Consider the following 14182-nt stretch of genomic DNA (forward strand, 5'->3'; position numbering starts at 1 on the left):
AGAAAACATAGAACAGTGCTTTGCACATAGTAAGGGCTTAACAAATGTCATTATTATTATTATTATTATTGTTATTATTATTATTATTAAAACATCCCAGAGCTTCTGCTGACCTTTGATCTCTGATCTCAAACCACCAACTCTCAGGTCATTGTTCTGCAGCTGTGGGTGCACAGGGGATCCCAGTCAAAGGGGCAAAGCCCTGACCCTGCTGCCCATGTTGGAGCTAAGAAGAGATTCAGGTCATCTCCCTGACTTTCCCTGAGGAAAAGAAGCTGTGGGTGGTCTTGGGGAGACCGGACTGAGTAGGGGTCCTGGGCACTTGGGGGTGGAAATTTGGTTTGGGAGAGTGGGTGACACATGTGACAGGAAGTTGACCTGTACTGGTGTCAGGTCTAAGAGTCTCCCTCTCCTGTGCACCCCGTGTCCCAGACCCTGCCTGCCCTTCTGATGGTGTGACAAGGATTGACTAAGCAACTGTCATCTTTGTATTGACCCCGGTAATGAAGAAGATGATGGGCTACCCAGAATCCTTCACATCCAGATACCCTGTTGTCCTCTTTCTCCAGCTGCTCACACTGGGCTCAGGTAGGAAGTTTTTATTCATCTTACTGATCCATGGGGACATCTAAGACGATGAACAAAATCCCCTGTGAATCTCCAGCCTGAATGTATCTCCCAAGAGAGATCAGAGCTGAGGAGACTGGCCATCCTTTTCAGCTCAGGAGGGCACTCAGCCCTTCAGAGGGGGTGCAAGGGGCGGCTCTGCCTTCCCCCTTTGGGGTAGGGATATCCTCTTCCAACTGAGACCCCAGTACCAGCTCCTCTCTGACTGTCTCCCTTTGTTACAGCTGAATTTTCTGTGATTGGACCTGCCGAGCCTGTCCTGGCCCTGGAGGGGGAAGATGTTGAGTTACCCTGTCACCTAGATCCCAAGTTGAATGCTGAACCCATGGAGGGGAGGTGGTTCCGATTCCATTTCTCTAACATCGTGCACCTGTACATGGACGGAGAGGATCTGCTTGACGAGCAGATGGAAGAGTATCGGGGGAGGACGGAGTTGGTGAGAGCAGCCATGGATTATGGAAGTGTGGCTGTGAGAATTTTCAACGTCAGAATCTCCGATGAGGGAAAGTATATCTGCTCCTTCTCTGATGGGCAAGAACGTGAAGAAGCCATGCTGGAGCTGCAGGTGGTTGGTGAGTGGCTTGTTTTTCACTGTGACCAATGGGGGACATTACTTTCCAATCTACAGCAGCCTCCCCTACTGACCTATTCCTACTCAGAATCCCCTTCTGGTTCAGGACTTTACAGTGACCACTGCTCCTGCTCAGGGTCAGTGCTGCTCCCAACCCCCTGTAGTCCACAGACAGCACTACCTGGTGCAGCCTCTCCATGGAACATTTACCTAGGTTCAGTCTCTTCCCATGTCTGTTTCCCCTAGGGATTAATTTGCTGCCCCTCTCCTTGCTCCTTCCCCAGGGGAAACAGTGCGAGGGTGGACACAGGGATCAGGAGCTCAAGGGGAAGCAGTGTTTTCCTGGTTCCATGGGGATCCTGTCCTGGAGGAAACAGTCGAAGTCCAAGAATGGGGAGAAGGAGAATGAGACCCTCCAACCCTGGGGAATCACTAGAGGCCCTGTCTGTCCCATGCCACTGCCCCTCATTTCAGCCCAGCTTGGACAGGGAAACTCTCCCAGTTTTATTTCCCACGGGGACTCTGAGCTCTCTATTCTCCTTAAACCATTAGGCTCCCCACCCCAACAAACCCTGAGAGGGCAGGGGTGTCCAGGATTCACTGCCTCTGCCCTGGGCTCTTGGCATGTCTTGGAGCAGAAACACAGCCAAGACTTGGGGTCCTTGGACACACCTGCTCCCACCAAGGTCTAACACCACCCTCCCCGACCCCCCAGACAAGCAAATGGCTGGAATTGCCCCATCTTTCTCTCTGAAGGAATTTTGGGGAATTTTATTTCAGCTCCCCTCTTTCCGACGGCTTTGTCCTTGACAGTGGCCCTGGGTGTGACCCTTCCTCTGCTGGGACTGCTCATCCCTGTGGGCCTTTATCTCATTTGGAAACTGCACAAGTATAAAGGTAAAGGAATTAGGATGTTTCCGTTACATCCCCATTCCTGCAGGAAAGGCTGGAGAACAGAATGAGGAAGGGGAGAGCAGACAGACAGGTCAGAGGCCAGAGTTCTCAGCTGCCTGGGGAAGACAACAATTCACAGCCCCAACCTCCCAAAAATGAACCACAACCTGATGCCTCATTCCCCCTCCCCCCCCCCCCCCCCCCCCCCCGCCCCTACAACCCTAAAGAAGGGACTGAATGATACCATATCTGTGCCAACTGCCATATGGGGGTGAGGAAGATTATAAGGAGTTGAAAAACAAGCCCCCGCCACCTTCCAGTTCATACTGTAGCCCATCACTCCCACACCGATTCCTGCCACCATCGCTGTCCTGCCATCCCATTCCCCAGTTCAACCAAAATCCCAGCAGAATGGGAGGTCTGAGTTTAGGGAGATGCTAACTGGTAGCAGACAAACTGGCTCTTCCTGGAGATTCAGGGGACAATGTCATCATTCCGAATTAATGGGTCATTCCCTGGGCAGTGGGAATCCTGTCTATGGGGCCTGTTCCCTGACATGTCCCAGAAACAGGCTCCTCTCACTCCATCACATCCCCTTCCAGCCCAACCCAGCACTCCCATTCTGGAGGGTTCCTGACTTCTTTCTTTTCTTTTTCAGAGAAACTCCAGATTGAGCTCAGTAAGTTCTGTGTTTCCTTCATTTCTCTCAGTTTTCTCATGTTGACATTTGTTTCCCATTCATCAGGCTGGTGATGTCTTCTTTCTCTGTTCCCTTGCAGAGAGGAGTTTGTTCCAGTTATATGAGGGTAAGTTACCCTGAAATTCTCTGGGGTCTCAGCTATGTCCCAGCCCAGGGGCCTAGCCCTTCCTGGCTCTGTCCTTGTAACTCAGACCCAGGGCCATTTCCAGAACCCTCTGCTGCCTCCTACTCCTTCTTCCTGCTGCTGCCAGAGGCCCGAGGAGCATGCTGGAATGGCTTGTCCAGAGAGCAGGAACACCCAGGAGCTGAAGCCTCAGGCAGGATTTGGGGATCCTCAGTTGAGGCCCGGGAACCCTGGATCCTGAGCCCTGTGAGAGGGGTAGAAAGTAGTATGCTGACATCACTCATAGAGTTTTGCAGGGGAGGGTCGGGGCTCCTTCTCCAGGCAGGTCCTGTGTGAGTGTGGCAGTGCCCAGGGGTTCCTGCTTGGTGGGTGCCATAGCTCAGGGGCAGCCCCTCTGCCCAGAGCCATCTGGATCAGCAGATGGGGCCCAGGCCCCCCACGCTACTGGGGGGTTCCTCTGGCCCTGCCACACCCTCTGGGTAGCCACTCCTTTCCTCCACAGAGGGGATGCTCCTGGACTCCATCCTGCCCCACTGGGGCCCTGGGGTCTCCTCTGCCCTGAGCCCCCAGCACTCATCCCTGGACTTTTTCCACAGTCCATTTCACTCTGGATCCAGACACAGCTCATCCTCAACTCATCCTATCTGAGGATTGGAAACAGGTGACATGGGGAGAAAAAAAGCAGAACCTTCCTGACAACCCTGAGCGATTTGATGTGGAGCACTGTGTGCTGGGCCGTGAGGGCTTCACCACGGGGAGACATTGCTGGGCGGTGGAGGTGGAAGAAAAGGATGAATGGATTCTGGGGGTTTGTAGGGAAACTGTGAAGAGAAAAGGAGAAATTTTATTTTCACCTGGGACTGGCTTCTGGACTGTGGGAAGATACATGAATGATTACTGGGCCATTATTCCACCCCGTCCCCGTCTCCCCCTGACCATACACCCCCACCGGTTGGTAGTTTACCTGGACTATGAAGCTGGAGACATCTCATTCTACAATGGGACTGATGGATCCCACATCTTTACTTTCCCCCCTGTGAACTTCTCTGGGACTCTCCGGCCTTTCTTCTTCCTTTCATACTATCCTTCTCAGTCCATCTACCTTGTCCCTGTCTCCTCTCAGGAGACCCCAGTAAACCCCCCAGGGGAGGGGCCAGCCTCAGCCACTGTGGGTGGAGATCGCCTCTCTGAGAGCAATGCTCCATTTCTCCTCTCACAGCCTGACCCTGGGGACACTTCTGCCCCTTAGGAAGCGATCCAGACACTGCCCTTTCCTCACTGCAGCTCTCCATCCCCTCCCAGGGTTGCAGCTGCCTGTGTCCCCGTGTCCTGTGATGCTCTCCGGGGTCAGGCCCAGCCTTGGGGCTGGGGGGCGGGGGGGTTGTCTGCTATTGCTGCTGCTCCCAAGGCAGGGTCCCCAGTCCATCAGTGGGGATTTCCCAAGTGCCGCTGCCCTTTCATTTGCCACCACCTCCATCAGACCCTGAACGTGGAGGTCAGAAGGGTAATCAGCCTCCACCAGACCCTCAAATCAGAGGGCTAAGGGGCAGCCCACCTCCACTGGTCCCTGAACTCAGATGGCAGAGGGGCAGCTCATCTCCACAGCCCCATTGGTCAGAGACTCCATACTTTCCCCACTCTCCAGCTTATGATGACAGGACAGCTCAGAGCCTTCCTTCAGCGCCACCATTCTAACACTAGTGTCGGACTAGGTTCTACTCATCTCAGCCTGGAGCTGGTTATTCTGGGCACAAGCTGGACCTACACTTCACCAAGTAATGACCCCTTCCTGCCAACTCTCTCAGAGCTCTCTGTGCTCCAGAGAGGATGCAACTGGCAGGTCGTGACAGTTTGACTGTGCCCTGCAAGCCACCAGCACTACAGTCAACTCCTCCGTGCATGTTCTCACCCTTAATTCTCAGAGCTGAGGCTCATCTGTCATTCCTGATGGGAGACTCTGAGTCTGAGCACCTATTCTGTGAAGTGCACTCGACTGTGTATGGATTGTTCACAGAGTACTGGAAGAGGTGTTTGGGAGGGTGTAGGAAATATCTCTCTAGACTGTAATATTGTTGTGGGCAGGGAATGTGCCTATCAACTGCTATTTTGTACTCTCCTAAGAACTTCGTTCAGTGCTCTGCACACAGTAAGCATTCAAGACTGTGAGCCCGTTGTTGGGTAGGGACCGTCTCTACATGTTGCCGACTTGTACTTCCCAAGCGCTTAGTACAGTGCTCTGCACACAGTAAATGCTCAATAAATATGATTGAATGAAGGAATAAAAATGATTATTTGATTGATTAGGAGTATACAATGAGAGTTACAGTCATGGTGCCCACCCATAAGAACTTGACAGTCTCAAGGGGGAGAAGAGTAAGCGCAAATTGTACAAATAGGATTAATAGTTGAAATAAACCAATTACAAACATTTGCTAATTGTGTCTTTTGGGGTGACATGACCAAGGAGATGGGGATTGGTCAAAGAATGGGTCTTGGAGGAGGGGGATCTTCAGGAGGGCTCTTCTTTAAGAATGGAGGAAAGAAGGGCTCAACGTTTTGAACATGTCAAGAGGTGAGAGGAAGGCTCAGTAATGAGACAGGCTTGAGAGGAGTGAAGAGTGCGAGTGTGAGTGAGTAAGGACACAGGGAAGGTGAGATAGAGACACCTGGGACAGAGTCTGAAATCCAACAGACAGAAATATTTGTTGTGTCTGGAGAGAAATGAGTTGTCTTTGGAGGGTTTGGGGGAGATGAAATATTCTGAATATCAGTCATTCACTCATTCTAAGAAGATGATTCTGGCAGTGGAATGTAGAACAGACTGGACAGGGGGGAGGCTGGATGCAACAAGACTGGAGAGTTGCAGTAAGGCAACACTGAGTTTGCAAGGACTTGGTCCAGTCTGGTGATTGAATGGTGGGGAGGAAAGGGCAAATGTGGAAAATGCTATGGATGAAAGACCAGCAGGGTTTAATTGTAGACGTGAGGCAGGAGGAGAAAGACAATCCATCAATCAATCAATTGTATTTGTTGAGCACTTACTGTGTGCAAAGCCCTATACTAAGCTCTTGGGAGAGTACAGTATAACAATATAATAGGCATTCCCTGCTCACAAAGAGCTTACAGTCCAGAGGAGACAGACATGCATATAAATAAATCAATCAAGGCTATTTACCTAAGTGCTGCAGGGCTGGAATGGGAAGATGAATGAAGGGAGTAAGGGAAGGTGTTGCAGAAGGGTGTGGAAGAAAAGGAAAAGACTTAGTCAGCTAAGGTCTCTTGGAGGAGATGTGCCTTCAATAAGACTTTGAAGGCAGGGAAAGTGATTGTCTGTTATGAAAAGGGTGATTATTCCAGGCCAGAGGCAGGACGTAGGCAAGAGTTTGGAGGTGAGATAGATGAGATCAAGGTACAGTGAGTGGGTTGGCATCAGAGGAGCTGAGTGTGTGGGCTGGGCTCTAATAGGAGAGTAGCAAGAGGAGGTAGGAGAGGGCAAGGTGATTAAGGTGCTTTAAAGCCAATGGTAAAGAGTTTCTGTTTGATGTGGAGGTGGATTGGCAATCCCTGGAGGTTCCTGAGGAATGGGGAAACCTAGACTGATCATTTTTGTAGAGAAATTATCTGGGCATCAAAATGAAGTATGAACTGAAGTGGGGAGAGATCTCCTCCAAGATTTGCCCTCCCTTCAGCATTGCCTATGAACTTGGGTCTGTTCTCCTGAAGCCCTTGTTGCTCACACCACCTGCAACAACTCAGCACATATATCGATTTCCTCGTACTCTGATGTTTCCCCTATCTATAATTTATTTTAATGTTTTGTCTCCCCTCTACACTGTAAGGTGCTTGTGAGCAGTGATGATGTCTACCAACTCTATCGTATTCAACTTTCCCAAATACTTAGTATGGTGCTCTGTACTCATTCACCACTCAATAAATAAAATTGATTGAGGTGAAGGTATAGTATCCACATATGCACAGGAGGTAACTGAGTCACAGAGAAGTTAAGTTGTTTACTCAACATCACAGAGCAGGTGAATGTCATAGTCAGGATTAGAACCTGGTTCTCTGATTCCCAGGCCTATGCTCTTTCCACCAGGGTAAGTTTCTCTATAGGTTTTTCAACAGAGGGTTTTGACTATCATACACTCTATCATGAATCACCCTCCCCCCCCAACACACACACATACACACACATACACACATTCATACAAGCTATAGTTGTGAAGGGGGCACAGGTCAGGGAAGCTGAAAATGGAGGTGTGAAGTGAGGTTGGGAGGGAATTTGGGGCCTAGGTCAAGGCAGGAACAGAGTACAGGGCCTCCTCCCCCTCCCACCCTTCTCCTCTGAGTGAGATCACTTAAGTGTTGCACTGCTGTCCTTCACCCCGTTCGGTCCTAGAGGGAAGCACTGGCAGGGTGTTCACAGGGAGTGGGACCCCGGGGGGAAACAGCATTTTTCCTGGTTCCATGAGGATCCTGTGCTCGAGGAAATAGTCAAAGACTGAGAGAGAAGGGCAGCAAGACCCTCCAACTGAGGACATAGCAATTTCCCTGGGGATTCATGAGAGACCCTTTCCCCTTCTTGACCCCACTCTCCCTTCACCTCAGCCCAGCCTGGCCAGGGAAACACTTGCCCGTTTTCAATCCCCAAGGGTACTCTAGGCTCTCTGTGCTCCCCAAACCATCAGGTTCCCTTCCTCCACAACGCTGGAAAGGGGAGGGGAATCCAGGACTCACTGCACCTGCCCTGGGCTCTGGGCATGGCTTGGAGCAGAGACACAGCTAGGACCTGAGGCCCCTGGACACACCCCTTCTCCCAAAGGGCTCTAATCCCCTGATGCCAAAGAAATGGCTGGAACTGCCACATGTTTTTCTCTGAAGGTATTTTTGTGAATTCTATTTCAGGTCTCCCCTTCCCAACGGCTTTGTCCTTAACGATAGCCCTGGGTGTGACCCTCCCTTCGCTGGGACTGCTCATTGTTGGGGGTCTTTATCTTATTTGGAAACTGCACAGGGATATACGTAAAGGAATGAGAATATTTCTGTGATATCCCCATTTCTGCAGGAAAGGCTGGAGGACAGAATGTGGATGGGGAGGGCAGACAGACAGGTAAGAGGCCAGAACTCTCAGCTGTCTGGGGAAGACACCAACACACAGCCTCAACCTCCCACAAATGACCTACAACCTGACGTCCTTTTCCCCCCCAAAGAAGGGACTGACTGGTCCCGTGTCTGTTCCAACTGACACACGGGGGTGGAGATGACGATAAGGAATAGAGAACCCAGTACCACCCACTTCCAGTTCACACTGAAGTCCACCCCTCCCTGCTCATTCCTGAAACCACCCTTGTCCTGCCATCCCCTTCCCCAGTGCAGCCACAATCCCAGCAGAGTGTGAGGGGTGGCCTGAGCTCTGGGAGTTGCCAACTGTTAACAAACTGGCTTTTCCTGGAAATTCAGGGAACAGTGTCTGTCACCATTCTGATTCCATGATCATTCCCTGGCTAGTGGTGATCCTACTCATGGGGCCAGTCCCCTGCCACATGTGCCAGAAATAGACTCCTCACATCCCCTCCCTGTCCGCCCCAAATTCTCCCGTTCTGGAGGGTCCCTGACTTCTTTCTATTCTTTTCCAGAAAAACTCAAGATGGAGCTCAGTAAGTTCTATGTTTCCTTCATTTCGGTCAGTTTCCTCATGTTTATGTTTGTTTCCCATTCATCATCCCGGTAATATCTCCTTTCTCTGTTCCCTTGCAGGGAAGAGTTTGTTCCAATTACATGAGGGTAAGTGACCCTGACATTCTCTGAGGTCTCAGCTACCTCCCAGCCCGGGTGTCCTGGCCCTTCCTGGTTCTATCCCTGAAACCCAGTCCCAGGGCCATTTCCAGAACCCACTGTGGCCTCCTCCTCCTCCTCCTCCTCCTCCTCCCTGCTGCTATCAGTTGCCCCAGGAGCATCCTAGAATAGCTGGACTAGAGGGGGAACACCCAGGAGCTGAAGCCTCAGGCAGAAATCGGGGATCCCCAGTTGAGGCCTGGGGACCCTGGATTCTGAGCCCTGGGGGAAGGTTGGAGAGCAGCATGTTGACAACATTTGCAGTGTTTTGTGGGTGAGGGGCATGGCTCCTCCTCCAGGTGGGTGAGTGTGGTTGTACCCCGAGGGTCTAGCGGGGCAGGTGCCACAGCTCCAGAATGGCTCCTCTGCCCAGAATCATGTGGATCAGGTGATGGAGTCCAGGCCCCCAAACTCCTGGGGGGTTTCTCTCACCATGCCTGCCTCTCCGGGCAGCTGCTCCTGTTCTCCGCAGTGGGGATGTTCCCGGGCTCCAAACTGCTCTTGCGGGGCCCCGGGGTCTCCTCTGCCCTGAGCCCCCAGCGCTCACCCTGGGACTCTCTCTGCAGCCCACATCTGGATCCTGACACAGCTTATCCCGAACTCTTCTTGGCCAAGAACTGGAAACAGGTGACCCACAGAGCCACTTGGCAGAACCTGCTTAAGAACCCTGAGAGATTCAATAGGATACCCTGTGTGCTGGGCTATGAAGGTTTCATCACGGGGAATCATTGCTGGGAGGCAGAGGTGGAAAACAGGGATGAGTGGGTTCTGGGTTTTTTTTTGGAAAATGTGAGAAGAAAAGGGGAGATGATATTTTCACCTGAGAATGGACTCTGGAAGATCCAGGAGTGATTACTGGGCTCACATTTCTTCCTGCCCCTGTCTCCCCCTGACCACATGGGCCCTCTGAGTGGTGGTTTACCTGGACTACGAGGCTGGAGATGTCTCATTCCACAGTGGGACTGATGGATCTCACATCTACACCTTCCCCCATACCACCTTCTCTGGGACACTCCACCCTTTCTTCGTACTTTCACACCATGCTGTCTTGACCATCTGCCCTATGCTCAGTGAGTCTTAGTGTCTACCTTGTTTCTGCCCCCTTTCAGGAGACCTCAGAACCCTCCCACCACCCCCGCCCCGTCTCCTCCCAGGGCTGCAGTTTCCTGTGTCTCTGGCTCCTCTGCTTCTCCCCTGGGGCAGGCTAAGGCTGGGGTCCCCTGTCTGCTGCTGCTGATGATGCCAGGGGAGGATCGTCACTGGGGGCTGGACTGGGGCTTTATTATATTGTACTCTTCTAAGCACTTGGTATAGTGCTCTGCACACAGTAAGCACTCAATAGTAAACACCTCCACAACAAACAAAAACTCCTCACCATTGGCTCTCATTTTCTCTCTTCCCACTCCCTTCTGCATCATCCTGACTTGCTCCCTTTTTTGCCACCCTCTCCCTCTCCCTCCCCCGAATCCCACTGCACTTAAGTATATATATATATAATTATATATATATATATAATTCATGTATTTATATTAATGTCTGTCTCCCCCTCTAGACAGTAAGCACACTGTGGGTAGGGAATGTGTCTGGTATATTGCTGTGTTGTAGTCTCCCAAGCACTTAGTACAGTGCTCTGCACTCAGTGCTCAATAAGTATGACTGATTGATAGATTGAGTTATTGATTGATACAAAGTTCAGTTGGAAGCAGGCTGTATCCAAAACTGTGGGAATGATTGGCATCAAATGTGGATTTCGTTTTTCCAGAGTGTAGAGCTCTGGAGAGCTAGTGGAGTTCTACCTGCACCAGGTGACTCCTCCCTGGAGGTCCCGAGCCACCAGGATTGCCTCACTGACACCCAAATTCAGCTCTCAAGCTGCAATTCCTGTTCATCAGTTTCACCCTCACTCTTCCAGCTGCCTCTGATGAATTCTGTCAGTGGCTGATAAGATGCTCAAATGCCGCCTTTCTATCAGAGGGCGGTGCCCATCAGTGTCAAGTGTTGGAACTGATTCTGGAGAAGGAACTTCAGGTCCTGGTGAGGTGAGCCTGACCAACCAATAAATAATAGAGAATATGTACTAAGCGCTTGGGAGAGTACACTATAACATCAGACACAGTCTCCGCCCACCACTCCTCCCGCTCTTTCTCCTCCCCCTCCTGTTCCTCCCTGCTGCTGCCGGGGGGCCCAGGAGCCTCCTGGAATGGCTGGACTAGAGTAGGGGGGACACAGGGGAGGTGAAGGCCGAGGGCGGAATGGGGGCTCCCCAGCGGAGGCCGGGGGAGGCCGGGTCCGGAGCCGTGGGGACGGGGAGGGGCGGAGCGATGCCGTCACCGGCCGTGTCTCGTCCAGGGGGAGGGGCGTGTGTCCGCCCCTCGGGGGCCTCCTCGGTCTCCGCCGCCCCCTCCGGGCAGCCCTCCTGGTGTCCGTGGAGGGGCCGCTCCCGGGCTCCGCCCTGCCTGCTCCTCTGCCCGCGGCCCCCAACGCTCACATACACGCTCTGTCCGTAGCCATCGTCACTCTCCATCCAGACACGGCGCATCCCGTACTCGTCCTGTCCAAGGATCGGAAACAGGTGGCGTGGGGAAACACACGGCAGGACCTGCCCTACAACCCGGACAGATTCAGTCCTAGTTTGTGCGTGCTGGGCCGCCAGCGCTTCACCTCCGGGAGACATTGCTGGGAGGTGGAGATCGGGGAGAAAAGAGGCTGGGATCTGGGGGTTTGTAGGGAAAATGTGAGGAGGAAAGGGGAAATCTCAGCGTCCCCTGCGGATGGATTCTGGACTTTAAAGAAAGATAAAGATAGATACTGGGCCCAAACTTCTCCCTGGACCCAGCTCTCCCTGAGCACCCGCCCCTTCCGGGTGGTGGTCTACCTGGACTACGAGGCTGGAGACGTCTCCTTCTACAGTGGCACTGACGGATCCCACGTCTACACTTTCCCCCGCGCCGCCTTCTCGGGGACCCTCCGACCTTTCTTCTGGCTTCGGCCCTATGATCCAATCCCCCTGGCCATCTGCCCTGTGCCCGGTGGGGCTGGGGGTGACCCTGTCCCTGCCCTCTCTCAAGACACCTCAGTGACCCCCCCAGAAGTGGGACCAGCCCCAGCCCCTGGGGATGCGGATCCCCTCCCTGGGGCCAATGCCCCATTGCTCCCCTACCAGCCCAGCCCCGAGGTCTCTCCGGTCCCTGCCTTCTGACCCCTACAGCTCTCCATCCCCTCCCAGGACTATAGCTACCTTTTCATTCATTCATTCATTCAATTGTATTTATTGAGCACTTACTGTGTGCAGAGCACTGTACTAAGCGCTTGGGAAGTACAAGTCGGCAACATTTAGAGACGGTCCCTACCCAACAATGGGCTCACAGTGTAGAAGGGGGAGACAGACAATAAAACAAAACATGTAGACAGGTGTCAAAATCATCAGAACAAATAGAATTATAGCTATACGCACATCATTAACAAAATAAATAGAATAGTAAATATGTACAAGTAAAATAGGGTAATAAATCAGTACAATTATATACAAGTGCTGTGGGAAGGGGAAGGAGGTAGGGCAGAGGGAGGGATGGGAAGAGGAGAGGAAAAAGGGGGCTCAGTCTGGGAAGGCCTACTGGAGGATGTGAGCTCTCAGTAGGGCTTTGAAGGGAGGAAGAGAGCTATCTTAGTGGAGGTTTGGAGGGAGGGCATTCCAGGCCGGGGAAGGATGTGGGCCGGGGGTCGACGGCGAGACAGGCGAGAACTAGGCACAGTGAAGAGGTTAGCGGCACAGGAGAGGAGGGTGTGGGCTGGGCTGGAGAAGGAGAGAAAGGAGTTCTAGAGCTCTACCAACCCCTCCCCCCACCACCCAGAACCATCTGGACCACATAATAATAATAATAATGGCATTTATTAAGTGCTTACTATGTGCAAAGCACTGTTCTAAGCGCTGAATGATGGGGTCCGGGCCCCCAACACTCCCAAGGTGTTCCTCTCTCCCCTCTACTCACTCCGCACAGCCACCCCTGTTCTCCATGGCAGAGATGCTCCCGGGCTCTGTCCTACTCCACAGGGGTAAGTGTTGGGGTAAACAAAGTCGAGGCATAGTGAGTAAGCTGACACTAGAAAAATGGAATGATGGGCAGACTGTAGTATGAGATCAGTGAAGTAAGGTAGGAGGGGGAGAGCTAATCGAGTTCTTTAAAGCTGAAGGCAAAGAGTTTCTGTTTGATACGGAGTTGGATGGGTAACCACTGGAAGTTCTCGAGGAATGGGAAGACATGGACTGAATGTTTTTTAGAAAAATGATCTGTGCAGCTGAGTGAAATATGGACTGGAGTGAAGAGAGACAGGAGTCAGGGAGGTCAGCAAAGAGGCAGATGCAGTAATCAAGACAGGATAGGATAAGTGTTTGTATCAGCTTGGATGGAGAGGATAGGCCAGATTTTAGCAATGTTGTAAAAGTAGAACTGACAGGGTTTGGTGACAGATTGAATATGTGTTAGAGTGAGAGAGATGTTCGAGGACAATGCCAATGTTGAGGGGTTGTGTGATAGGGAGAATAGTGGCATTGTCCTCAAAGATGGGGAGGACAGGGTTTGGGTGGGAAGATAAGGAGTTCAGTTTTGGACATGTTTAGTGTGAGGTGTCAGCAGGACATACATATAGAGATGTCATGAAGGCAGGAGAAAATATTCACTCATTCAATCATATTTATTGAGCACTTACTGTGTGCAGAGCACTGCACTAAGTGCCTGGAATATAAGACTACAGAGAGGGAGAGAGATGAGGGATGGAGATGTAGATTTGAAAATCAACTGTAAAGAGATGGTAGTTAAGCCATGGTAGCAAATAAGTTCTCCAAGGAAGTGGGTGTAGATGGAGAATGGAAGGGGACCTAGAACTGAGCCTTATGGGACCCCCACTGTCAGAAAGTGGGAGGCAGAGGAGGAGCCTGCAAAAGAAAGTGAGAAGAAGCAGTAAGAGATATAGGAGAACCAAGAGAGGGACGTGGTTGAATAAAATTTCAAGGAGAAGGGGGTGATCTATTGTGTCGAAGGCAGCTGAGAGGTCTAGGAGGATTAAGATGGAGTAGAGGCCATCAGATTTGGCAAGAAGGTAATCGGTTACCATAGAGAGGGCTATTTCTGTTGAGTGATGGGAATGGAAGCCAGAATGGAAAGGAATCAAAGAGACAATTGGGGAAGAAATGGAGCCAGTAGTGTAAATGACTCTCAAGACTTTTGGAGAGAACTGGTAGAAGGGAGATGGGGTGATAACTGAGGCATCAATTGGGTGAAGAGAGAGTTTTTTTAAGATAGAGGATACATAAGTATGTTTGAAAGCATTGGGGAAGAAACTATTGAAAAGTGTATTGTTGAAGATGGCAGTCTAGGAGAGAAGAAGAGAAATGGTGAATGTTTTAAAAAGGTATGAAAGGATGAGGTCAAAA

At 51.5% G+C, this 14182-nt stretch overlaps 1 protein-coding gene across 1 annotated transcript; it reads left to right on the forward strand.

Annotated features, from left to right (window-relative positions):
- Nucleotides 1–503: 503 nt before the first annotated feature.
- LOC119946829 (myelin-oligodendrocyte glycoprotein-like) lies at nucleotides 504–7950 on the forward strand. The gene is made up of 4 exons (XM_038768289.1): nucleotides 504–588; nucleotides 852–1199; nucleotides 1979–2095; nucleotides 7931–7950. Exons 1-4 carry the CDS (start codon nucleotides 504–506, stop codon nucleotides 7948–7950), a joined length of 570 nt encoding a protein of 189 aa, XP_038624217.1.
- Nucleotides 7951–14182: the final 6232 nt, after the last annotated feature.

The sequence above is a fragment of the Tachyglossus aculeatus genome, chromosome Y4, assembly GCF_015852505.1.
Source record: "Tachyglossus aculeatus isolate mTacAcu1 chromosome Y4, mTacAcu1.pri, whole genome shotgun sequence".
In the NCBI taxonomy this organism is placed as follows: domain Eukaryota; kingdom Metazoa; phylum Chordata; class Mammalia; order Monotremata; family Tachyglossidae; genus Tachyglossus; species Tachyglossus aculeatus.

Coding starts and splice junctions, on each gene's coding strand:
- LOC119946829 (XM_038768289.1), top strand. CDS start 504: ATGAAGAAGATGATGGGCTACCCAGAATCCTTCACATCCAGATACCCT. Junction 1,200..1,978: donor GCTGGAGCTGCAGGTGGTTG/GTGAGTGGCTTG, acceptor ATTTTATTTCAG/CTCCCCTCTTTCCGACGGCT. Junction 2,096..7,930: donor GAAACTGCACAAGTATAAAG/GTAAAGGAATTA, acceptor GAAACTGCACAG/GGATATACGTAAAGGAATGA.